The sequence below is a fragment of the Ursus maritimus genome, unplaced genomic scaffold (assembly GCF_017311325.1).
Source record: "Ursus maritimus isolate PB19 unplaced genomic scaffold, ASM1731132v1 scaffold_4, whole genome shotgun sequence".
NCBI classification, from domain to species: Eukaryota; Metazoa; Chordata; class Mammalia; order Carnivora; family Ursidae; genus Ursus; species Ursus maritimus.
This window is the reverse complement of record NW_024426552.1, coordinates 46,647,171-46,673,815: the sequence shown is the minus strand read 5'-3', so window position 1 is coordinate 46,673,815 and position 26,645 is coordinate 46,647,171. Positions and strand designations below refer to the sequence as shown.

At 38.7% G+C, this 26,645-nt stretch overlaps 1 protein-coding gene across 18 annotated transcripts in view; it reads left to right on the top strand.

Annotated features, from left to right (window-relative positions):
* Positions 1-26,645, top strand: part of LOC103673262 (ABI family member 3 binding protein) — a 231,995-nt gene that overhangs the window by 86,986 nt on the left and 118,364 nt on the right. For 16 of the 18 annotated variants that reach the window (XM_040621162.1, XM_008702020.2, XM_008702019.2 and 13 more), the window contains exons 5-11: positions 8,278-8,459; positions 9,028-9,083; positions 16,884-16,932; positions 17,926-17,997; positions 18,588-18,680; positions 24,646-24,723; positions 26,518-26,592. In XM_040621162.1, coding sequence (XP_040477096.1) covers positions 8,278-8,459; positions 9,028-9,083; positions 16,884-16,932; positions 17,926-17,997; positions 18,588-18,680; positions 24,646-24,723; positions 26,518-26,592 — 605 coding nt within the window. The remainder of the gene's footprint in view (positions 1-8,277; positions 8,460-9,027; positions 9,084-16,883; positions 16,933-17,925; positions 17,998-18,587; positions 18,681-24,645; positions 24,724-26,517; positions 26,593-26,645) is intronic. The other 2 variants (XM_008702021.2, XM_040621168.1) reach the window with 1 other exon arrangement.

The following is a 26,645-nucleotide window of genomic DNA, read 5'->3' as shown; positions in this document are numbered from 1 at the left end:
GCCCTTGCCTTTCTATTTCTTCCCCCCTAGTTTTTAAGAAGTGAATATTTTTGATGTCTGTGCATTTTCACTTGATCGAACCCAATGCCTTGTTTTCCATTTGTCTTTCCATGTAAATTTTAAGCTGTGTGAGGACAGGGGCCATGTGTATTTTAACCAGTTTAATCTTCCCAGTCCCTGGGTCAGCATCTGGCACATAGTAGGCCTTCAGTAAATATTTACGTTGAATAAATAAAGAGTAAAACACCAGCATTTTCACAATGATGTCTCGCCATTACTTCAAACTTAGCATGACAAAATCAAACACCTATTTTTCCTCTTGATAATCAGCTCCATTTCTTACACTTTCCAAAGTACCTTAATTCTTCCATTCATCCTAACTTGAAACTTGATTCATTTTTAATTTTTCTTCTCCTACAGCTAATGAGCCCCCAGGTTTTCTGGGTGCTGGCTTTGGGAAGAACTCACATCAATGTCTTCTATTTCTCCACATCCACGCCAATGATTCCAATTCAGACACTCTTCACCTTACCCTGATTCCTGGGAATAGCATCCGGGCTACTGTCCCTGGCTCCTTTCCTACCCCAGTCCATCCTGGCTTCTGCAACGCCGAGGAAATTCAGATTATCCACCATCAGCTCACTCTTTCTTCACCCCAGATTTCTCTTTCTTCTCTTCTTTCCGAGGAATCCATTTCTGACCTCAGGCAGTGCTCGTCATCCTGTCCCATCCATGCTCTGTAAGCCTGCACTCTCACATTTCATGCTTACTGCCATTGGGGCCCTGCCTCCTGCTTGCAAACATGTTCAAGATTTCCCTACTCCAGAACAACACCTTCTGTTGATCCTGTTCTCTCTTCCAAGTGATTTTTTCAATCTCTTAATTCCAGAACTTCTCAGAGTGGTCTGCTCTTATTCCCGGTTTCCATACCCCCTCCCCATAGTCTTTATGCCCTTTCAGTGGCTTCCCTTCCCTTTCTGCCATTCCACTGAAATATCTCTTTGTGGTCACCAATGATCAATTAATTGCTAAATCCAAAAGAATTTTCTCAGTTCTTACCCTTTTTAACCTCTCTGTGGAATTGGTGGGCCAGCTTCCTTTTTTGATATATATTTATATTTATTTATTTTATAAGTAGGCTCCATGCCCAGCGTGGAGCCTAGTGCGGGGCTCGAACTCATGACCCTGAGATTAAGACCTGAGCTGAAATCAAGAGTCAGATGCTTAACTGACTGAGCCAAACAGGTGCCCCTTTTTGACATTTTTATGTAGAGTTTTCTCTTAGTCTTTTTCTCCTCTCTTCTGCTAATTTGTTGTCGTACCTCCCCAAAATGGAATCGAGTTTTATCCTTGGATCTCTCATCTTTGTTTCCCCCTTATCTCATCTGTGTTGTCTTTTTTTTTTTTTTTTTAAAGATTTTATTTATTTATTTGACAGAGATAGAGACAGCTAGCGAGAGAGGGAACACAAGCAGGGGGAGTGGGAGAGGAAGAAGCAGGCTCATAGCAGAGGAGCCTGATGTGGGGCTCGATCCCACAACGCCAGGATCACGCCCTGAGCCGAAGGCAGACGCTTAACCGCTGTGCCACCCAGGCGCCCCTCATCTGTGTTGTCTTTAACCATCACTTCCAAGTAGAACAGTGGTTCTCAAACTCTGTGCACACAAATCACATAAAAGACCTTGTTACAATGCAGATTCTGGCTCCATAGGCCTGAGAAAGAGCCTGAGATTCTGTATTTCTAAGGGGTCACAAGAAGCGCTGATGTTGCTGTTGTCCCAAGAGCAGTGGGAGTGACAAGGATGTATATGACTTCCAGCGTTGACATCTGACCTTGACTCATTCCCAGAGTTTCTAAGACTGTGTTTTTAGTTGATGGAATCCTCTCCATTAGAGAGGCCAAACAATGGTGGTTAGTACATCGAACTCCAATAAAGCTAACATCTTCTATACCACCCAAAGAGCTCCTTTCCGTTACTTTAATTTCCTTCAAGTCGTATCTCTTTTGTAGAGATATAATTTTGATCTATTTTCTTTTCATTTCTTCCATGATTCATTCCTTTGTTCTCTCATTTCTGGACTACAGCAATAATCGAGATTCCTCCCTCCAATTTCCCTCTAATTCTTCCACTGCTGGTAAGTCTAGCCTCCTTCATCACTGCTCAACTTTATTCACCAGCTGAAGAATCCCCACCAGGTCCTCGCTGCCTGGTAAAAGAAATCTTAGAGTCTCTCATACAACGTATCTCTAAGAATATATGAGTCATGCTCCTGCCATGAGTTTTAAATCTGGACTACTTTGTTTTCCTGGACTTACATAGGATGTCCTGCTTTAAATCCTACCCCTGAGATTTAAAATGTGGTCTGTCCATTTCAGCAGTTCAGGCTGCAGAGTGCTGTACCCAGCCACACTCAGGACCCCATGCTTTTCATCCCAACTTCCTTAGGCCTGTCCATTTGTATACCTACCCTGCCTCACTCTGCTGTGAGCTCATTTTTGAAGTTTTCATGATGCCCTGATCATCTTCCATTGCATGTGGATCTTAGCGTCATGCTTTATAATAGTAGGTCTCAACAAAGGTCCGAGGGAATAAGCAGATGGAATGTTGTTCAAAGCTAGCCTTCAGAATCATCTGGTCAGGGGCCCCTGGGTGGTGCAATCGGTTAAGAGACCGACTCCTGGTTTAGGCTCAGGTCATAATCTCAGGGTGATGGGATCAAGCCCTGTGGGGCTCGTGCTCAGCACAGTGTCTACTTAAGATTCTCTCTCCTCTCTCCCTCTGTCCCCCCCCCAAATAAATAATCTTCAAAAAAAAAAAATCATCTGGTCAGGCCATCTAGCTCTTGAACCTCTTCTGCAACATCTCCCATCCAGATCCAGCAATGGTAACAGCATAGACATTGAGGATACAAATTCTGGTCAGATTGACCTAAGATCAAAATCCTGTTGGCGCCTGGGTGGCACAGCGGTTAAGCGTCTGCCTTCGGCTCAGGGCGTGATCCCAGCATTCTGGGATCGAGCCCCACATCAGGCTCCTCTGCTATGAGCCTGCTTCTTCCTCTCCCACTCCCCCTGCTTGTGTTCCCTCTCTTGCTGGCTGTCTCTGTCGAATAAATATAAATCCTGTTTTATAACTGCCATGTTAGGCAAGCTATTCTGTTTTAGATAGCACTAAAATCACTAGAAACTTATTCCTTCTGTTGATTTTAAGCCAGCCACCAGGAGGTGATAAAGAAGAGAGATTTTGGGAATTTTTTACCAGCTTGAAAATTATTTTGAGTCCAAAGATAATAAACACCTAAACTGGTCCCATAAGCGCTTAGAAATAGAGAAGAGACAAGTAAGAGGAATCATACAGTGAAACATAAGTGGGCTTGAGAACCGATTGGCCATGAGGGGAGAAGGCACCAGAAGTCAACAGGAATAGGAGCAGATCTGCAGAAGAATATGAGTAGATTTTAAGGTCGTTAGGAAATTCATGGAGGATTAAATCATTAGATTTGATCAAAAGGTTTTATCGACAGATCAGACACCAGATTACAAAGAGATTTAGGCATCACGAGTGATGAGAAAGTAGGATAAGGTAGATTACTTTGAGGAAATTTTGTGTTGGTGCCACCTGGGTGGCTCAGTCAGTAGAGCGTCTGCCTTCAGCCCAGGTCATGATCCCGGGGTTCTGGGCTCGAGCCCTGCATCGGGCTCCCTGCTCAGCCTGGAGCCTGCTTCTCCCTCTGCCGATCCCTTGCTTGTGTACGTGCATGAGCGCTCTTTCTCATATAAATAAAACCTTTTTTTAAAAAAAAGAATGCTTATTTATTCATTTGAGACAGAGAGCAGGAGCAGTGGGGAGTGGCAGAGGAAGAGGGAGAAGCAGACACCCCGCTGAGCAGGGAGCTCAATGTGGGGCTAGATCCCAGGACCTGGAGATCACGACTTGAGCCGAAGGCAGATGCTTAACCATCTGAGCCACCGGGCACCCGTCAAATAAATAGAATCTTTAAAAAAAGTAATTTTGTGTTAAAAGATAGCAGGGATAAAAAGGGAATATTCATTTTATTTTTGCTAGAATGAAAAGCATTTAACAGTTATTCAACTCAGAGAGTGAGAGAATGGAATAAGGAAATGGTATAAAATTACCAAGATGCTTCTGTGAACCCTGAAATCAGAGTGGGGGGCAGGGAGGGAGTGATAGGGAGAGACGCTTTGAGAAGAATGGAGTGAGGGCAGAATTTGTATCAGCAGTCACAGTCTCCACAAGGCAAGAAGCAAAAATATTGACAAAGGAGGTGTCAGGAAGTGTCCTTTGATATGAAGAGAGCAAAAAATATGCGGAATAGATGCTTTAGGAAATATAACAGTAGTTAATTACATAGAAACAAAAACATCACTGGAAAAAAAGCATAGAAAGCCCAAATGATAGCCAACCACGTGTATCAAGCCAGGCCAGTTTGTGAAAGGACTAAATTTATCTTGACATTACTCAATTTCTGCTCTTGGTAATTCACTGCCAGTTATTTCATAAATTTTGTTTATGGGGATTCTATCCTGTGTTCTGCCTCTGTGTTTTATTGGAATAAAATGTCTGATAGGCAGCTACAGTCATCTTTTACGAAGAGAAGGGATCTCAAAGATTGTCTAATCCACCCCTGTTCTCTTTTGAGGGAGAAAAATGAGGAGTAAGTGGGCAAAGACTCCCATGAAATCAGGCTTCTAGTTTGCAGCTGACACATACCCAAGCCAAGCCACTGCCTGCCTTCTCCACGACATTTCCAGGAGCTACGGATTTTGTTTAAGCTACAATAACCGTTACGGTCAATATTCGTACCATTAGGGAGATGTAAGCGGAGATCATTGTAATCGAACCAAACACTACCTTCAATGGTTCCTTACCACTTAGGACATGAACTTGTTCTCAAAGTCCCAAGTTGCTAGAGGCAGGCTTTCCAGAGGTCCGATCCGATGACCTTCCCTGAATGCTACCTGTATCTTTAATAGACTTGTGCTTATGTCCAAATTTAATCATCCTCAGAAAAGGGTGCAGTCAACGTTTGATCCTGAGTCTCCTCAGACAATAATGGGAAGTCTGTGACTCTATGTTATGGTAAATACACAATGAAATAACAAACCTTTCCTAATGTTAGACGGACTTAGGATTGTCCTCTTCCCTTCTGGGTCATTTTACCTGTCTTTTCTCATCTCCTTTGGCCAAGCCCCGCAGTAAAAAGACAGTCTAGTGCAGTACTAAAGATATTAGCTTAGGGGCCAGAAAAGAGCCATTTGCCTGGCTCTGTCACTGGTGATCAGAACTTAGACACTTGTCCCTTTTTCTTCTGTAATGATTCTTATTCTCTCTTCAGGGTTTATTGTATGAATAAACTGAAACACATTTTAAAATCTTAAGCCCTCTGCAAATGTTCGAGGTAGACATTTATTGTATTGTCCTTCAGTTTGCATTGATTCTGTGGGAATATTGAGTTTGGTAAGTGAAACCTTACACAATGACACATTGAAAAAGATCAGTTGTAAACTCGATTGTTTAGATTAGTGGTTTTTGGTGATGGAATTATTGGCCATGTAGAGTAATTATATTCTAATTTTAGAATGAGCCCATGAGCACTGAAGTATCCTTTCTATTCATTCCACAAATATTTATGGAGTACCTCCTCTGTGCTAGGTTTCAGCTTTGTTTATCATTGTAAGGCCTAAAGCTAGCTTTAAAATCAAGGAAATTTGATTACTTTATGCCAAATAGTCTTATTGACTCTTTTAACACTTAGAACTTGCCTATATGATAGAGTTATCAATGAAGCCACTGTTGACAAGGATAACCTCTCTGAAGCAGAAGAGAAAAGTTGCTGCCTGCACATTTATTTTTCCTGACAAACTTGGTATCAGAGAGGGTATTTCAAATGCTTTGTGATCAAGATAAAAAAATTCGGAGGATGGATTTTTTTTTTTAACATGTGGGTAAGATCATAAAGCATTTTTATACCATTTCATTCCTAGAAAGATGATATAAAATCAAGCTTATTGGTAATCCTGGAATCTGGCCTTTGGTCATTATGTTAGCAGCCCCTCCCCCCCCCCATCATATGAGCAATTGAGGGATTGAGAGATGTGTCCAAAGTAGAGCTGCATAATTGTGGTCTCCCCTCCGGTCTGATTTTAGCTTCTCTGAACTCTGACATCTTGTCGTATCCAAGGCGGGGGAAAAAAACAGTAGAAATTCCATGCAGCATACTTGTCAATAAACGTTTCATGGATTTCTGTTGATGTTTCAATTTACAGGACACAGAGGATTAGTATTCCATACCGTTTGTTCCCAGTAGCAGTTAATATTTTGACTGAACAGCCTCCTTCACTCATTCTGGCTTTTGCTTCTCTGACAGTAGTTTTACTAGAGAGAAGGAGGCTAATGAATGACTTCGGGCACTTCAGTAGCTTGTAACGAGTAGGAACGTAGGCTGAATACACAAATACATTCAAGATACAAATGTACAGAAACACGGACAATCCTCCCCTCTCTGTATTTGTTAAATAATAGCCCCCTGCTGACTAAAGGGACATTCAACGTGTGCATTTGCACGGGGTCGCCCACTTAGAAGGGCCCATGCTTGGTTTAATGCTCTCCTGTCTTTGTCTTGAAATTCTTAATCAATTTTGAACAAGGGGTCCCATGTTTTCATTTTGGAATGAGCCTCATAAATTGTGTAGCCAGCCCTGGCCATTGTTTCCAGAGATTCTGGGTAATTGTGTTGGTGTGGCTTCGACAGCTTGCTCCCGGCACTTAGAGGTGGCACGGTCAACATTTTTAGCACGAGTATGAGTGACTGTGGAAGGCTTTAAAAGCAACTAGCCTAAATCTTGGCCCATTAGATTATGCTAGGGGTGGGGAATGGGGGAGAGGTACTAAATTTTTGAGAGAAAATTTAAAATAGAAGAACTTAAAATAGTACAAAAACACCTATGTTTCCATCATCATACTTGACAAGTATTATTTTATTTACTGAAAATGTTTATTTACAAATAAAAAGCAGATAAAATTTACCTTTTGGCCCCACCTCTAACCTCATTTAACTCACTGGGAACTAAAGCTCTACCATAAATATTAGAACCTTACAATATTTGTTGTCCCTCTACAATGCCAAAAATAATATACGGAAACACAGGCTTTTTTTGTGTGTGTGTGAGTGTTTCAATATTTATGTAAATCATATGAGACTGTGTGTATCATCTTGTAATTTGCTATTTTCATTCAATATTTTGTTTATAAAATCTGTTCATACTGATACACGTGACTCTAACTCGTTCCTTCTTGTTACCGTACGCAGTACTGGTGAACTCCTCTGTCCTGACCTGTCCTGACCTGCCGGCCCACTTTGTGAGGCCGTGCAGAGCAGGGTCAAGAGGAATCTTTGTATTCTGGTTCTGCCACTGGTTAAAGTCACTGGGTGGGTAACAATGGGCAAATTAAGTGATCTTTCTGAATCTCTATTTTCACATTTGTAAAATGGGATTAATAACTTCTACTTAAGATGACTTTAAGATATTTAAATGAGAGAATATATATAAAACCTCGCATGTGATAAAAGTGCAAAAAAAGTGGGGAGGATTAGCATTACTTTACCATATATATGGCTGAATATTACAAAGCCCTAAGCATATACGTAACCATGATCTTAAATTTGCATTGTTTCATTTTTTTTTCATTGTACCCTTAGCTTGGCTGTGGTCTTGATTCTATTTTTATAATGAAAAGAAAATTTTACCCTTAAAACGCAGTCCTCGATGCATCTTAGAGCTTCAGGTTCCCCTTTTACAAAATTGAACGATGCTACCTTAATGGATGTTCCGTGGCATAAACCCATACAGTTCCAGGCTTAAACCCGTACAGCTGTAAAACTACAATATTACGCACTTACAAAATTATGCCTATGCTCTGCTCTATGCATAATTGGAAAAAAATGAACATCCAGCGTTTTCCAACTTTCCTTTTGCAAAGTAGCAAATACTAGAACTGAGAGGTCTGAATTCTGTCAGTCAGTAACTGCACTGCTGCCCGCCCTCCAACTCGGAATTAGAAATTAAAAACAAATACACACTGAGCTATTTTTTTTTTCATGTTTTCTGCAATTTCTAAAAGAAAGAAAAACAGAAGCCAGTATTAAACACAGTCTTTGAGAAGTAGCTGGGCGTCTGTGAGGTATTAAGAAACTTGAAATAGCGTTCTGAACCTCCCTGTGAATTTCAAGCGTCGTATTTTGGTTATTTAACAGATACTATACGATTCGCTATAGAGAAAAGGATAAGGAAAAGAAATGGGTTTTTCAGCTCTGTCCCGCCACTGAAACAATTGTGGAAAATCTAAAACCGAACACGGTTTATGAATTCGGAGTGAAAGACAATGGAGAAGGTGGAATTTGGAGTAAGATTTTCAATCACAAGACTGTCGTTGGCAGTAAGTACCTGGAACTGCTTCAGTGAGCTTTCTGTAATTCTTACCTTTTTTCCCTAAGGACCCAGTTTTTAATTATTTTATTCTTAAGTATGAGATGAGTTAATTTTTATCCTCTAGTACTTAAAGAAAATATGAAAGTGAACAAAATTTGAGTATCAGTATTTCAGAACCTTTTATATTCAGTGGTTTTTTAAACAAACAAAAAAAAGTGATAAGCTGATGTTTGATGCCTCCACTGATAACAGTTCTTTGGCCATTGTAGTATTTTAAATCAACTCAGATCTATGAGCACCAACTGAGTGAAAACAGCAGTAATGTGTGCAGGTGTTCGGAATTGAAAGCGGGGCCAGTAGAAGTGAACATAAAAAGACTTCAGGGGGCCCTGGGCTTTCTTCCTGTCATCCTTTCATTCAGACTTCATTGGAATCAGTGTTTGAGATGATAGCAAACAAATAATAACGATTAACACGGCAGAGTTAGAACAGGGGTTACAGTTCTTCATAATGAGTAAGAAGAATTAGGAACACAAAGAATGAAAATAATGTTATTTTCCTCTTGTTTCTGTCAGGTAAAAACAAAGTTAATGGGAAAATCCAAAGCACCTATGACCAAGTCCACACAGTGGTAGGTACCAGGTTATTCTCAGGAATGTTTTTTAGCAATTGCGTCTGCATTATGTTTTTGTTGTTGTTGTTTTGTTTTTATAAGGAAATCGTTCTGTTAGGAAGTACTGATGCGGGATTAACTGACTGGCTCTGGGGTTTTGTGTAAAGTACTTAATGCCTTAGGCATTTGCTGCTTTTTCAGAAGATTGGAGGTGGAAGTCTGAGACCAGATTATCTAATATGTTTAAAGCTCTAAAATATTGATATTCAATGTAGTTACTCAAGTATTTCCATATTCCAGGTATTTTGAGGTTAAGCTTATTATACTCTGTGCAGTGGATTGGTTTTTAGAGTAACACGTTTCCGGAGTGAATTTGGACATGTTCTGTTTACATGGGTATTATTCATTCCTGTCCTCGGTCCTCTTCCCTCTATCCCCTCACCTCCTACTTACAAAAGCCAACCTTTTCAAAACAACGAAGTTGCTTCGTTTTTACTGTGCCTAGCCTCTCCAGAGTGCATTAAATATCTGCACATCTTAGGTGCCTGGCAATCCCCCAGATCCAGACCCCCCACAGTTTTTACTGTGCCTAGCCTCTCCAGAGTGCATTAAATATCTGCACATCTTAGGTGCCTGGCAATCCCCCGGATCCAGACCCCCCACCGCCCCCACTACAGAAACTCAGTCCCTTGTTCTCTCTTTCCCTCCACTTGTCAAAACCTCCTCTCAGGAAGCACCATACCAGTCATGTGCTACCTGTTATAAATGTACGCCATTGTTATAACCATCACAGAGATGTTTGCATTTTAAATCACATGCCCAATTATAAAGGCCATTATGTCCTGAGCAGGTAGAGGAGGCATTAACATTTTGAAAACTTCCTAAGATATATGATCAAATTTCTTTCTAGAAAGATTGTGCCACTTTACAATCTTGCTATCAATGTATCAGAGTTATCTTGCTATAGTGCCCTGATTATCAACATTCTATATTTCCATCACTACATTTTTAGCTAACGTAATAGTGCAAAATGGTTTTTTAAATCTTTATTTCTCTGATTTCTAAAATAGCAGTACTTTCTTCACTTGTTTATTAGCCATTTGATTTTCCATTTAATGACCTTTAGTTTTAGTTCTTAAATTTAGTTCTTTATTGGAATCTCATAGGTTTTATTGAATAGTTTAAAGACTATAGATTAAAGAACATCAACTCTGTGATATCATCTAGGAATATTCTCACATTTGTTACCAATTTTGTTTATGGGATTTTTGAAATAGGCAAGTCTTAACATTTGTTTAATCAAATTATTTGTCTTTTTCATTGTCATATTTTCAATTGGATTCTATTTTAGAAAGCCCTTCCCTTCCAGAGAGCAAATATTTCCCTATTCTGCTTTTGTGATAATTTTTTGTGATTTCCCTATTCTGATTTTGTGATAATTAAACTCTATATGAGTTTTATTTCGCTGTATTCAGGTAGTAAGGTTATATATTGATTAGGGTCTGCATTTTTTTTCCCCAAACAATCATTTGGCTTAGTACTAAGTATTGAGTTGTGCCATTCCTTATTAAGGTCGCTCTGGCTTTGTCTCTCTCAAATCCAATCACAGGCAATAGAGTCGCTCTTTGTTTCTCTTCTAGAACAATCCCTACTCGTGTTGTGAGTGGTTACCTAGGAGACATCTCTTATCTCCCACTCTCTTGGCTATCCTGCTTTGTCTTACATGTGACTCAATGATGTCATTTCTTTCATTCCTTTTGATCAGCAATCATATCCCAATAATGTCTTGTGGCAGAATATTTCATCTAGTGACAGTTACTCAGCAAAATTGGGAAGGGTGATTGATGTTTACTCCCAAGGAATTTAATTTCTTTTTCATATCATAAATAGCCATGATGAGAAGGTCCAGGAAGAAACTTCCTACATCTTTGACCCAGAGCCAGATATTTTATCACTTCAAGCTGTGGGGCGGAGTCCCCCCAACTCCAGCCAGCTGTGACGAGCTGTGGTCTGAAACTCTTGGCTATTTCCAAAGGAAAGCCCAAATTAATTGAAAAGCTATTTTAAGGCTTCTCTGTGAGACTTTCTTCATTGTCACCTTCTGGAAAGCCATCTGTGCTCTTGGGTAGCTCTGGAACACAGGAAAGTTGAAAAGGAACCTCTTGGAATAGCCTTTGGGCATCTTACAAGGCCACTTAGAATCGATTATGAAAATAGATTTGATATTTTAGAGGTATATTTTAGTCCAAATAAAGTCAGTATCAATCCAGATATTAAGACAGACGTCTCAGAGACTGCTTTTAGAAGGCAATGTTTTAAGAGATATGAAATCAATTTACTTTTAGAGTTTTAAGCAAATGATACATTGGGAAATGCTTTCATTCACAGTGCCTGCTTACATCTAGAACTTACATGCAGCAACAACTTAGTATCTTCTAAACAGAGATATTTGAAAAGGGATAAACAATTTGAACTTTAGGTTATCCATTTTTAGAAGATAAATATTTACATTAAAAACGCGAATGTTAAAGAAGCTGCATCTTAAGCATTCGGTTACATTATATACGTAATTCATGTTCTCTAAGGACGCGTTCTGCTGGCCCCAGTGCGCGTGCGCCAGGGACAGGGAGCAGTGGTCTCTTCTGACTGGTTGGTGCCTTTGTTCTGGCACTTGTTAAATACTATCGGTATCACCCCTACCTACTTATACCTCTAGGAAAACAAGGAAAAGGTGCATAAACAAAACCATGATTCTTTCTATATAAATTGTATTACTTGAGATCCATGATCTTGAGAAAGAAAAAAAACACATCATAATTTTGCTGTTTCGTTCTTGTTGAGAATCTAGAACACTTTTTATGGAGGTGAAACCTAATGTTTACTATTAGGTTTTATTTTATATATATACACACACACATACATATACATGTATATATATATGTGTGTATATATATACATATGTGTGTGTATATATATACACACATATGTGTATATATACATATGTATATGTGTGTGTGTATATATATATAGGTAAATAATGATTCAATCAAGAACAATGGCTGAAAGGACCTAATTTTAATACGTTATGTCTGTATTTTTAAAAAACTTAATTATCTTACTAGTTCACTAGCTAAACATTTTTTTTTAAAGATTTTATTTATTTATTTATTTGAGAGCATGAGAGAGCACAAGCAGGGGGGGAGAAGCAGGCTCCCCACTGAGCAGGGAGCCCAATGTAGGGCTCAATCCCAGGACCCTGGGATCATGACCTCAGCTGAAGGCAGATGCTTAACCAACTGAGCCACTCAGGTGCCCCTAAACAATCAAATTTTGAAGTACATAGCATTTAACGGAGATTTTAAAATATAAGTTTAACTGTTTAATTCCAATTTCCTTAGAATCAGCCTTCCTCTAATATATGACATCTGTTTTCACCCTTCCATTTTTTTTCCACCACAGATCCACCCATCTTTTTAAAAGCATGTCTACTATTGTCAAAGAGAGAAGTAGTGCCAATTTTTAAAGTGTAACAGTTACCAGATGAGTGAGGTAAATAGGGAGGAATGCCATGTGGTCCCCACCCATACCTTAAGATTGTGTGCAATGAATATATCAGGTATCCTTCTGTTCTTAGCAATTGTTGTTAAGCAGAAACTTGAAAAATTTGTATTTAGGCCAATAATATTATCAAAGGTGTATGTCTGACTCCTCTTTAAACGACCAGAAATATGAAGACTTTTGCAAGTAGGACATTAGATTAAATCAATATATTTCGTAACTCTCATTAGAACATCCTAAAAATGAATTAAAACCACAGTGTAACAGGCCCAAGTTCTTCTCATGTGGTTTGGCTCTTAAACCATTGAAGTATGATTTTGAGCAACCCTTGCCACTCCCCAAATGGACAGTTTTTTTTAAATCTCAGGACCTGAAAATAAAGTTAAATCGATAGTGAATTTTCTGACACCACGAAAATACCAAATAGACAAACCAGTAAAGAAGAGCCTACAAAGAACAGCATTAGCACTACATGTATCAATTTTCAAAATAATATCAGGAGGAAGTTAGTATAATGCAGAGTGAATAGAAAGTCCCTCATCCTATATGATTACTACTATTCTGGTTATTTCTAGATAAGCATAGGCTTTCCCTAACCAGGACTAAAATCAGCTGAATTGGTTGTCAGTTCATTGCTGTTTACCACATCAGCATCCTCTCCCCATATGATCTCCCCACTGGATACTCAGCCACAACGTCCCTTCAAAAATGGTAGAAATGAACTCCCTTAACTAGTCTCCTAGCTCAGGATATAGTACAACCTAGGTTCTTAAGGAACAGGATATCTTGAAAGTCAGGAAAATATAATACCACATTTCTTCTAGGGCAGAAGGGAAGTATGCTTACTTCTCGGCATACAGTAAACACATACAAAATACTTATTAAACGAAGGGAGGATGAGAGCTGTGGAAGGAAGTGGTGATGAAGGCTTGCAGCGGGAATGGGAGTCAACCAAAGCTCCACAGAAAAGAGCCAGCAAGGACATGGCTAAAGAGCAAAACTGGGGAGGCGAGGAAGGGTTACTGGTATCTTTTTTAAAAAACACTACATGGAACAGTTTGATTAAAATTGGGTTGCAATTGGTTAAACACTGTTAACTTCAAAGTTATCACAGTATTTCATTTCTCAGTGGATCCCAGTAACAGACATTTCCCTACACTTCTACAAGAAGACAGAGGGAAAGGACTCATGATGCCAGCTTCTTACTGGGAATTTGGAGCCTTCAGCATAGATAGTTGAGGCAGGACTATTTTCCTGTTGCTCCTAAAAACCCTCCTTCCAGAGAGTCAGCTACTCAAGAGTCCAGTCTTGATGCATGTTTGGACTGCAGATTCGGCACGAGCGTAATTGGAGGTCTAGAAAGCATTGGATTCTGCAGCTAAATTATTTCCTTGTTTTTTGGCAGCACATACTGTACATATAGTCTTGTCATCATCTTAATAGAACATTGGGAGACGCTCAAGGTAGAGTTCAAAGAGAAGCTTCGTGCCATTCATGTGAAGACTGGACTAGTTTCCATTTGTCCTTGTCAAAAATTGTTTAAAACAAATCATCACAGCAAAGGAACTAAAAATTGAAATAATGAAATTCCAAAGCAATCAACACAGCAACATGTAGGTGTTTCTGCTAAACTGTGATGTGTCTGAACAGCTTTGCATTCTGCAAAACGTGCGCTAAATGGCAGGACTCATAGGGCTGGAGAACAAGCCGTTCAAAAATCTTTGGAACTGTAGCTACAGCTTTAACAAAAATCGTTATTAGTGCCTGGAAAGATAATGTGGCTCCTCCAGCAAGTGGCTCCCATGTGGCTGGAGGTTGGCACAGCTGGCATTTAAAATTCTCAGATGATAAAGGCCATGTGCTGGCAACCCTTTCGCTAGAGCAGGACAGGTAGAAGTCAGGTAGGCACCTGAGGCAGAGCCTTTCTGGGAAAGGATCCTGTGTACAAGGGCTCCTATTTAATTTTCTTCTGATAAAACTGCAAGAGATCCTGCTGCCAGGGTGACCTCAAAGCTGAGAATTTTGTTTTTTTTTCACCTCCCACTGAAGGTTATACTTGTATTTCTACTGTTCCCTTCCCCTTTGCCTGGGAAAAATTCTGTATAAACCATACTTACGTCATTCTATTTACCAATAGCAAATAAGCTGTACAGTACGTAAGCATATGTAGTGACTGAACAGCCTGTTGATCAAAAAAAACTCAATTAAGATGAAATTCATGCTTGTAAGGAATTGGGAAATAGAGAAAAGTATAAAAATTAATCTGTTTATAAAAAACAACCACTGTTAAAAAAAAACCCTATGATCTATTTCTTTCTGATAATTTGTGTATACATACTTGTTATAAAATTAGGTTATAGTGTATATATAATTAATCTTTGTATTTCTATTATGCGTATTTCTCACTTCGTTAAATAGATGTCAAAAATTTGAAACCTAGTGTATTTAATAAAAGCTCTGCTTTTGGAAGATGTAGTTGTTTTGCCTAGTGGTAATAATTTATATATAAGGGTGTTTATCTTTGATTAATTCCCTAGTTTAGGATTAGATTAGATTGGACTAGATTGTTATGGAGGAAATTACTGGGTGTGTTGGTCCATTAGGGCCGCTATAACAAGATACCACAGACTGGGTGGCTTAAAGAGCAAACATTTATTTGTCAGGGTTCTGGAGCTCAGGGAGTTCAAGAGCAGGTGCTGGCAGATTTGGTGTCCGGTGAGAGCTTGCTTCCTGGTTCACAGATAGCCCTCTTCTCGCTGTGTCCTCACAGGACAGAAAGGTGGGGGGACTCTCTGGGGCCTCTTTTATAAGAGCACTAATCTCATTCAGAGGGTGGGCCTCTTAGGACTTAATCCTTCCTCAAAAGCCCTACCTGTAAATACCATCACACTTGGGAGTTAAGCTTTAACATATAAATTTTGAGGGGATGCAAGGATTCAGTCTATGGCTGTAAATAGTTTAAAAAACCTGGTAATGCAAAACTTCTGGGTTTTTTTTTTGTGGGTTTTTTTTTTTCGAAGATTTTATTTATTTATTTGACAGAGAGGCAGCAAGAGAGGAAACACAAGCAGGGGGAGAGGGAGAGGGAGAAGCAGGCTTCCTCTTGAGCAGGGAGCCAGATGAGGGGCTCAATCCCAGAACACTGGGATCATGACTTGAGCCGAAGGCAGACGCTTAACGACTAAGCCACCCAGGTGCCCCTGTTTTTTTTGTGGTTTTCAAGTATAAGGACCTTAATACAAGAAGAAAAATAGCCAACAGTAAGCTTGGTATTGTGGCCCCTCTTTTTATGGGCACATTAGTCACTAAAATGGCAGCATGTTAACAAGTCTCTGTTGCTCACAACTGTAAACACCTATACGGTAAGTATCTTACCCAGCACATCCTGGATTATTGATAGATCTGGTATGTGAGGTCTCTTTATCATGTGTACAGGTTAAATCAAGCATCAACAAATCAATGGCATGTTCCCCTCTTTAACTCAGTCTCATTCTTCCTTATATATTTGCTTCCCTTATTTTGTTCCTATGTCTCTCCCTTAGCTGTCTTGTCCTTGGCTCACAATTCTGTCCAGTGATGACACCACTTGAAAGTTAACAGTAAACCTGTCCCTAGTGCAAGCCACCCCATGACATCAAAACTTCCTGTGGGATGCCTGAGGCAATTAGGGAGAGGGGAGAATGCACCGTGCCCTGGGATGCCTTTCTATTTTGAGGTCCTTTGTGCATAAATATGTACAGAATGGCTTAGAGTATAGGATTTGGAGGTAGAAATGTCTGCATCTGAGTCCCAGCTCTGCCTTCTTGGGCAAGGAGATGCTTGGCCTCAGGAGTTCATGGTAGTCGGGTTATCTGTAGCAGCAGCAGCAGCTGGGTGCACTCAAACCGTGGATGTGGACCGTATTAAAAGATAATATGTAGCTTAGCGTCTTTTTGAGAGGACATGTAAAGACAGAATTTGGTTGGGTCACATCTCAAATGAAGTGATAAATCAACTAGTAGACAATCCACATGGTTTAGTTCCTTTCATTGCAGTTTCAAGATCAACTAAAATAATGGGGGTTCTGCAGAAACCGCTTCTTTCAAGCCTTTGGGCATTTATGGGGGAAACCAAATGAGTCCAATAAAACAGAGGTAGATATATGCACTAAAGATCTTTCCAGCAACTGTAGATAACACAGGGCTATTTCCAATTCTTTGCTCTTAAAAAAAAAAAAAAAAAGTTAACACTAACTAAAAAGCTGACTCCTTCTCTTTTCAGCCAGCCTATGTCCCAAGGAAGCTAATCCCCATAACAGTCATCAAACAAGGTAATTTGTAGGAGTCTGCTCTGGATGTGTGTTTAGAACTATTTTTTAATTTTAATTCCAGTACAGTTTATAGTTTAGAACTATTTTTCATACACTTTTTCCACTGAGATAATTAAATATAGCACTTTCCCCCCAATTTTTCTGATTGTTTTAAAGCAAAAGTGTGAAGAAATCAGTATGGTCTAGCAAATTAGAAGTTAATAGATAATTTTGGCTCTTGTACCAATAGGCCAAGTCTTGGCAAGTCACATTGGTTGTGTTTTACCAAAGTAAAACTTCTGATACAAAGCAACCACAATAAGTATTAAATTTTTAAAAGCCATCTGAATATGTGTGACTTTGTTAAGCTGGCATACATGAAGCAAATCATTAATAGGCTATTTGGATTAGTGAAATAAAAACTATGATTTAGTGTTCCTTTTAGGGAGAGTAAAGACATACAGTTTTCAAGAATTATGATATCTTATTTCATTTCAGCATATACTTGTTTTTGTTTTGACTTTCAGTTTTTTTTAATTATTAAAGTGACTCCATTATTTCCAAAAAGTTTCTTTGTAGAAGAGATTAGACACTTAAAGTAATTATTCATTTTAAGAAAACACAGTGTCTCAAGTGTATTCTCCAAACAGTGTCAGTATTGAAATAGTCCAGATTCTTTGCTTTGAGAATATACATTTTCACTTTTTAAAATTTACTATATTAATTGCCGCATTTTGTGCTGCTTCTTTAACTTGGGAAGGCTGCGGGGAATGGAGATGAGGAAGGAAATTTTCAGCTCATTTGAATGGAACACTTTATGATAACTTTCCTTACTTAAAGTAAGGCATACGTGTGAAGGTGAGATGTGCCTTCCAGTCCCTTCGTTGGCTGTGTACCAGCCCAAAGAGTTACTTTATGTTAATTAAAAAGATATATGAGGGCTTCCCCAGTGCAGATGTCTTCACATTACAGCTATTTACTGTTTCCTGACTGTTACCTTTTGTATTTCAACAGTGATTCAGAATGTTACTCACAGGGCTTCAACTAAATCCCCAGATAAGACACCCTTTGGAGGAACAATAGTAGGTGAGTGTATCTTGGTATCTGTACCTACAGTAAGCACGTCAGGCTATTTTTTGATAATAGGGACCTTATGGAATTTTACACGGTTAGCAGGTCTATTAAATTGATGTTGGTTCATTTCCTTCTAGTACTGAGCATTCTGGCTCATGTCCATGCCAGGCTAGGAGCCAAGAGATGCTACCTCTATGAGTGTGTGTTAGAAAAACAACTCCTGCCCACGCCTGGTGGGAGTGATGGCACTCATCCTACTCGCTCCACAGTGTTGCAGATCAGAGGGAGTCCTTGTTGCGTTGAACCGCTCTTTTAAAAATTATTAATAATGGTATTTTGTTCACTATATATGTTAGACAGCAATTTTACTATTTTTGATTCTATAGATTAAAAGCCAGAGGATTTTGTAGTTCAGTTCTGAATACTTACAAAAAATCTGTTTAAAGTACAGTCATATTTCTTTTTCCGACATTTTAGGTTTGAGTTAAAACTGATGAAGCCAAATAAGTACGAAATTTCATAGTGTCTATTATCTGATGCTCTGGGCTTTGTTTCATGTCATGATGCATTTCTTTCTCTTACCCTATTCTATTTCCTTGCAGTCCATCTTATTATTCCAGGCCTTAATGAAACCACTGTGAAACTTCCTGCATCCATAATGCTTGAGATTTCGGATGCAATCAAGACACAGTTAGGTAAGCAGCAGTGTTCCATATTTGAACTTTGTGGTGACTGAGTACTAGCACTGATAATGTTAGGGTACCCAAGGAATCTAGCAAATGAGCTGTTTGGGCATCTCAAAGTAAAAAGTAAGGGACAGGCATGTGTGCTGTTGATGGGAATGAAAATGGTATAGCTGCTGTGGAAAACAGTATGACCCTTCCTCAAAAAAATCAAGCATAGAATTACCCCATGATCCAGCAATTCTACTTCTGCATATATATCCAAAAGAACTGGAAAAAAGTTATCAAAGAGGTATTTGGACATCTATGTTCAAACTAGCATTATTCACAATAGCTAAAGCATGGAAGCAAGTCATGTGTCCATCAACAAAAGAATGGGTAGACACCCCGATGTTTATAGCAGCATTATCTACAATAACCAGATTATGGAAACAGCCCGAGTGTCCATCAACCGATGATGAATGGATAAAGATGTGATACACACACACACACACACACACACACACACACACACACTGGAATAATATTACTTGGCCATAAAAAAGAATGAAATCTTGCCATTTGCAACAACATGGATGGAGCTAAGTGAATTAAATCAGAGAAAGACAATATGATTTCACTCATAGGTGGAATTTAAGAAACAACACACATGAGCAAAGGGGGAAAAGACAGAGAGCAGCAAACCAGGAAACAGACTCTTAACTATAGAGAACAAACCGATGGTTACCAGCGGTGGGTGTGGGGGATGGGGTACATGGGTGATAGGGACAAAGGAGTACACTTGGTGTGACTAGCACCGGGTGATGTATGGAGTGTTGGATCGCTATATTGTACATCTGAAACTAATATCATACTGTATGTTAACCAGAATTTAAGAACTTTTAAGAATTTTAAAAATTAAAATGAATGGGTAAGCAAAATGTGGGTGTATATGCAATGGAATATTATTCAGCCTTAAGAAGGAAGGAAATTCTGACACATGCTACAGGACTGATGAACCTCGAGGGCAGTATGCTAAGTGAAATAAGCCAGTCACAAAAATACAAATACTGTATGATTCCATTTCCACAAGGTACCTAGAGCAGTCAAATTTATAGACAGACGGTATAATGGTGGTTGCTAGGGACTGGAGGGAGGAGGGTTTAATAATATAGTTTTGCTTTTGTAAGATGAGAAGAGTTTTGCAGATGGACAGGGGTGATGGTTGCACAACATTGTGAATGTATTTAATATTACTAAAGTGTACACTTAAAAATGTTAATTAAGATCATACATTTTATGTTGTGTATATTTTACCATGATAAAAAAAATTGGAAAAAACAGTGAGGGCTGAGAGATTGGAGTGTTGGAAATATTTATATAAATCATGTTCTATAGGTAAACAGTTATTATTATATCATAAAATATAAAATATATTTATTTTAAAAGTGAACATTTATCAAATTATCCAAAATCCATACGTTTATTTAGGTAAAATTTTCAAATAGAGTGATTGTTAGAAAATCGTTATACTATACTGTCAAGGGGCCACGAGATGTTTTCAATGAGAGCTGATGTAGAGATCAGGTGTGTTAGAATTATCATTTACTTAAGATTGATACTGCCTCCTACTTGTGGAAAGAACTTGATATAATTTCAGTGTCTTAAAAATACCAAACATGACAATTTGGGGGGAGACAAACCCAGCAAAACCCTGTAAAAGGAGCCCAGGGAATAATTGCAGTGCTCATTGGGGTAAATTAGTTGCCGCATTTGAGGATCAAATTAGTCAGGCCTCCCTGTAGAGCACGGCATCTCAAACTTGATGGAACACGAGAAGTCCTGGTGGGCTTGTGAGCCCAGACTACTGGACCCACCCCAGAGTTCCTGATTCAGTAGATGGGGCGTGGGACCTGCGAATCTGCCCTTCTAACTAGCACCCAGGAGATACTGAAGCCGCTTGTCTGGGAACCATACTTTGAGTACGACCCTTCCACTGTCTCTGGGGATAGATCTGGAAGGAGATGGCATGATGCGGTAGCAAGTGAACAAAACCAAAAAATGCAGAATGTTTTCTCTGAATTAGGCTCTAGCGAAGAACTTTCACACTTAGATAAATGAATGTGCACCTTGTGCGGGTGCAGAAATGAGACCCCCGGGTCCCTGTTTGGCAGCATTCAGTTCACATACAATGACTACGTGTTCCTTTGTGGCAGAACTGCACGTTGCTGGCACTCTGCTGGTGAGTTACACGGGCACAGGACCTGCCCATACCGGGACTTCAGGCTTAATTTCTCCTGACGAGTTTGCTTGTTTGATGCTGGGCAATCAGATTGGAACAGTTTCAAAACGTGAACTCTGAAGTTCTCCTTAGCTGTTAATTTGAGAATTTACTGGAAGAAGGAGGAACAAACCTTAAGGGAGTAGAAGAGCTCTTCATTGATAGACTTAACAGTCCCACCAATTGTGGGAAAATTTTCAGAACTTACACATCATTTTGTTAAGATGTGCAAACATTTGCCAGTCTTTGTGCTTTTGTGATCCTGACATTTTTATTATGAAACAGTCATACCTATTAGTCCCAGAGTGAGTTACCTTCGAGAATGTAGACAAGGGACTTCAGACATCAGTTCTTTAATTTGTACATCAGACTTGATCACCTCTTTGTTAGCTATAAAACTCTGTGACTAAACCCTGCAACATCCAAATGCTTGCTAAAACCCAGGAACCTTCCAAATTAACTTTCCTCACTGAACTAGTGTTTGGAATCCAGTGCTCAGTATTCCTGTGCTCACCTGTTCTCTGCCCGGAGCCTAGATGCCTTGCCCTGCCCCTGGGAAAGTCTTGTTTGGAAAGAGCGGGGAAAAAAAAGGAACTGGCCGGTCTCACTGATGTGATCGCTAATCCATCCAGCAAAACTGCAAAATATAGAATTTGTGAAGGAGGTTGAAAATGAGCAGTTTTCCCCAGACCACTACTGTCAGTTTTGAACTGGAGGATGTTTTGTTCTTTAGTCTTGAGTGATATTTCCTAAACTTAACTGGTTTTGGCAAAGTTCCGCACACTACCTTAATACCCATTCAATCTTTCTGTTTTCTTTAGAGAGTAAAACAGTACATTTGTCTTATTTTGGTTTTGCTTTTATCTTTCTGATAGGATTTACTAAAAGCTTTTCAGGATTGAGTGTGATTTCAATAAAGAAAAATTTATGCAAGCAGTAAATATCTTTTTTGACTTGTTTTTCTATGGAAACACCATCTTAAATTTAACAGATGGCAAATTTCTTATGCATTGAAAAACTTGATAGCTAGTATCTTGAAAATGCCCAGCAAATCCATCAAATGTACTACCTTGACAGACTGTATTTAAAAATTACATTTTAAATTTACTGTTTTTAATGGAAAGCGATACTGCTTAAATAGTTCTTTATACTAGCAAGGGAGAAATAAACTTTCCTGAAGTTATTTAACACTGCAATTCAGAAAAGTACCATTTCTTTGAGGGGGTAAATCCTAAAAATAATATCCTCATTCCAGCAGGGCCCATCATGGGACATCAAGAAATTAATGGCTTTTGTTCTAAAAACACATGGTATGAATAATGGGAGAAATAAACAAGAAAGCTAGTATTACACACACCCCTCCCTGGGGCATACAAGGAGTTTGTCAAAGCCAAGACTTTGCCTGCCAAAAATGAAAGGAAACAACTGTGTTGAATAAAGGTACAGAAGAATCAGAGAGGAAAGGGAATTTCCTAGGTTTTAGGCCATATTCTGGTGGCATTTTACTCTGCTCTTGGCCAAGACTGCAGTTGTCCAGAGATAGTGAGGTGAGCGCTCGCGGATTGGTAAGAGACACAAACACGCTCTCATACAAATATCTTCCCCGTCTACCAATTTTTCAGACATCTGAAATGCCATAGTTAGAAATACAGTATGCCCTTGTAAGGAGTCAGTGATGTGTAAAGAATACAAATGTCTCTTGGGAAGGTAGTTTACCTTCTCCCCCAGCCCCACATTAACAGCCTAATTTTAGGTTAATGTGATTGCCAGCTGAGGGCATGTTTTTAATATAAGGAGCTAAAGTGAAGTAATTCAGAGCATTGTTTGAAAGTATAGGATCTGTAGGTTAAAATAGTCTAGTCAGCGAAGGAAACCAGTGAGAATGTAGGATATTATACAGGAAGGAGAGGGTTAGCAAAGGTGTCTTGAGGGAGAAGAGGACCCTGAAAAAGAAAAGAGCACTAAAGGAAAACCTTATAATCTCACACTTAAAAAAGCTTCCCTTGGTACACCTTGAAAATAACAGGACCAAAGTTCATAAAAATCTGCAATCTAAATGTTTTTTTCCTATGCTAACAATCCCAGGGGTTCTAAACAAAAGCTGTGACTGCAACAGAAAAATGTTGATTAAATTAAGAAATTTTAAGAATGGAGATTTTAAAATTTTACTGGATCTGCTTTTTTTTAGTTATTTCAGAGAGTCTCTTTATGCCCCGCTAAATTAATTTGAGCAATAGTATTTAACATTTCTGTTGTGCAAAAATGCTGGGCAACTTCACGTACACATGAATCCAAAACACGCACTTGACCGTTAGATACGGTGTGCATGGAAGCACTCGCGATGCCTGCGTCTAGCATCTTAAAACACTTCCTTAGTCCTGTGGAAAAATCTGTGTAGACTTCCATCATACAGATTGAAAACTGATTTGCTTCTATCATCATTGTGAAAGGGATGACTTTATGATTGTCTTCAAGTTCTTCAGAAGTAAATAAATATTTTGTAGCCCGTGTTAACTGATAAGAAAATGGTCTTTACAACAGTGATGTGAATTACAGCAGGAAGTTAGAAGATTTTCATCCTCAAAGAACTTTGAGAGGATCAGTTAGATCAATAGTTCTCAGTAGAGGGCAGCTCTGTCCCCCCGGGGGATATGTGGCAGTATCTGGAGACATTGTTTGTCACAGTTGTGAAAGTGCTAATGGAATCCAGTGGGTAAAGACCAGAAATCCTGCTAACCGTCTTGTAGTACACAGGATAAAATAATTATCCAGCTCAAAATGTCACTCGTGCCAAAGTTGAGAAACCCAAGAAGTCCTGTATAGTTTTAGGACTCTAAAAAAATAATCCCATCTGATTATGATCATTTCAAGTTGACATGATCAGGGTATCGCAAGGATGAATGAATTCTTTCTTGCCCCTAGACTTTCAAAATAGTACAAGTAGGTCATTGATTCAGTGTGCTAACTAGCTGAATCAAGTTCATCCTGAGTGCATTTTTGAAATGGGAAATAATCATTGGGGATTTCTGGTATACGAATGTACTTTCTTTGAAAAAGAATACCTAAATTATAGAAGAAAGTTTCCTACATAGTTTTCTGAAGAGGTTAAAAACATGGGAAAAAATTGATTTCATTCATTATGCCAAATTCGCACAGAGATCGAAAGAAAAGATCAGTGTTAATGTGTGGCTCAAATGAATAGCTGTTGGTATTTTTTTGGCCACAAATATTTTTAAATACCTTAGTTTCCTATGTGAGCTATTTGTTTTTCTAAAATTTCACTGTTATAACCTATTGTTTTTTTTAATACGTATAATAATGGAAAATCTCTATGCATTGGTTTTTTTTTTTTTCTTAAATTAGGAGTACTCAAATATAAAATTCTAGGGAGTATTTGCAATACAACCTGTGCTTTCCAGAAACTCTTATTTATGAATGAGAATGATTTGAGAGTTATCCAAGTATTGGGTTGTGATTATTTTTCTTCATTCCAATGCCAATTTAAATTTTAAAGAATTACTTAGAGTTCATGAGATGGAATTCTGAGGAATCCCTGGTGGAAATGCACAATAAATTTGTTGATTACCTGGTAGGAAGAATTAAGAGCAAAATCAATTTCTTGAAATAATCTGTTACTTGATGATGTTTTGAGTGAGCAATATTTGGGTACTATGTTATGAAGAAGTGAGGCGAATTGTTTGTTCTCTGACTTTTTAGCTAAGAATGAAACGTTGGCATTACCCGCTGAATCTAAAACACCAGAGGTAGAAAAAATCCCGGCAAAGCCCATTACAGGTAATGAGATCTGTATGTTGTTAATTTTGAAAGAATAAATATTTTTTGAAATGGTAAATGATTGATGAGCTTGTACTTTTTTCAGTGAAGGGCCATTAGGAGATTAATTTTCATCATAAGCACAAACAATAAGATCGTAGATCCTTAATTTAACATTTGGAAAAACAGCTGATGCAGAAGTAACCACGGAATCATATGACCCGATATGTAATATGGAAGCTGTATTTTTCACGCTAAGTGAAATTTGTCACCTCAACATTCTGAGATATTTTTATACTAAAATATAATACTATGGTTTATGTGCTTCCCTTTTCTATGAAGACATGAGCTCATTTTTAATTTCTTTCACAAGTGGTCATTTTAGCAAAATGCCATAATCCCTCCCAAATCCACAGCTTGATAACTATGGAAGTCCCCTAGAATTATTTAGAAAAATTAGAATTAATTTTCTATGGAAGATTTATAATCCTCGTATAAAGAAATATATAATAGTCTGTTGAAAATCCTTTAAAGAATAAATGCTAGATAAATTTTCCCCATAGTTTATCAGCATTTACTAACAAACATTCAGCGTTTCTTCTCTGAATGAACTGCCTGCGTCCAGCCCACCGGGGACATGTTACTCTATGAACCACAGAGTTTTTGCCAGAGCAACATCCCCTCATCCAGAACCCAGTAAAACAAACATCTGGCAAGAATTTCCTCAAATCTGCAGTTAGCAAAATACCTCCACTCTAAAGTGAATTTTTTTAATCCATAAAATTACCATAAATTGAAATATCTGTGATATTTACCTCGCACTAAACTCTTGGATTCATAACTGGTCCAAAAGAGATCAAGATTGGCAGAGAAGTAAAATAACTTGATTCCAAGAAACCTATTGAAGTAGAAATATTTCTGACGGAGTAAGAAGTCTCTGCTCCTACCTACGTGGGAGAGGGACCTTCCATCCTCCACCTTCATGGGGTTGGTGCAAAGGTACAAACTAAGATGCTGGAAAACTCTATTCAAATTTAGTTCCTAGGTAATTTTTCTAATTTCAATATAATTTGTTGATACCACGAAAAGCATAGGCATGACCCAGTAGATGACTCCAAGTTCTTTTCTGCCCCAAAGATCCTACCCATTCTTCCCATTTATACTTTCCTCTCTTGGCACAGCAGCTGATGGGAGAGTCTACAGATTTCCTTGTTCTCTGCCAAAGCTTCTTCAGAATTTTCCTATTCAGAAGCACTTAGGCAAACACCATACCTTATTATTCAGTGTTGTTTATTTTGTGTCTTGCGGCTGAGTATTTGAGCCCTTACCATAATTACAATCCAGTCCCAAGCTTGGCATGTTGACTGCAGTTTGGAAGAGAGAAATCTTTAATGTAATAGTTCTAAATAAACCTTTTTGCCTTGGGTCATTCTTTTATCTGCCCATTTATTAATTCATTTAATATTTGTCATATGCTTGCTTACTATATCGCAGACATTGTGCTGAGCCCTGAAGATAAGAAAGAAAGAGGCAGGCAAGGAAAAAATTATGATTAATAAGTGCTTTCACCAAGATCAGCTCACTGTGCTTTTTGGAACACGTGGAAAGTGACCAAAGTCAGCGAGGAAGGGCTGGAAGAAGTGTCAGCTCAGGCATCTGGGGCAAGCCAGGGAGTCCTTAATTAACTTGAAAAGAATTGGTCAATTTGTCAGTTACTAATTCTAAAGGGCAACAAAAGCACCTTATAATCTTTGGTTGCTTCATTATTTTATCTGAATTTATAAAGTTGTCTCTTTTTTTTTTTTTACCTCCCAGTGACTCCTGAGTCAGTGCCACGGACCACGAAACCCACTGTGTCTAGCGCATTAGACTTTTCAGAAAAAACACTGGGTAATTCTAGGAATTTTCTTTTTTCTTAACTCGCAACGCTCATAGAAACAAAA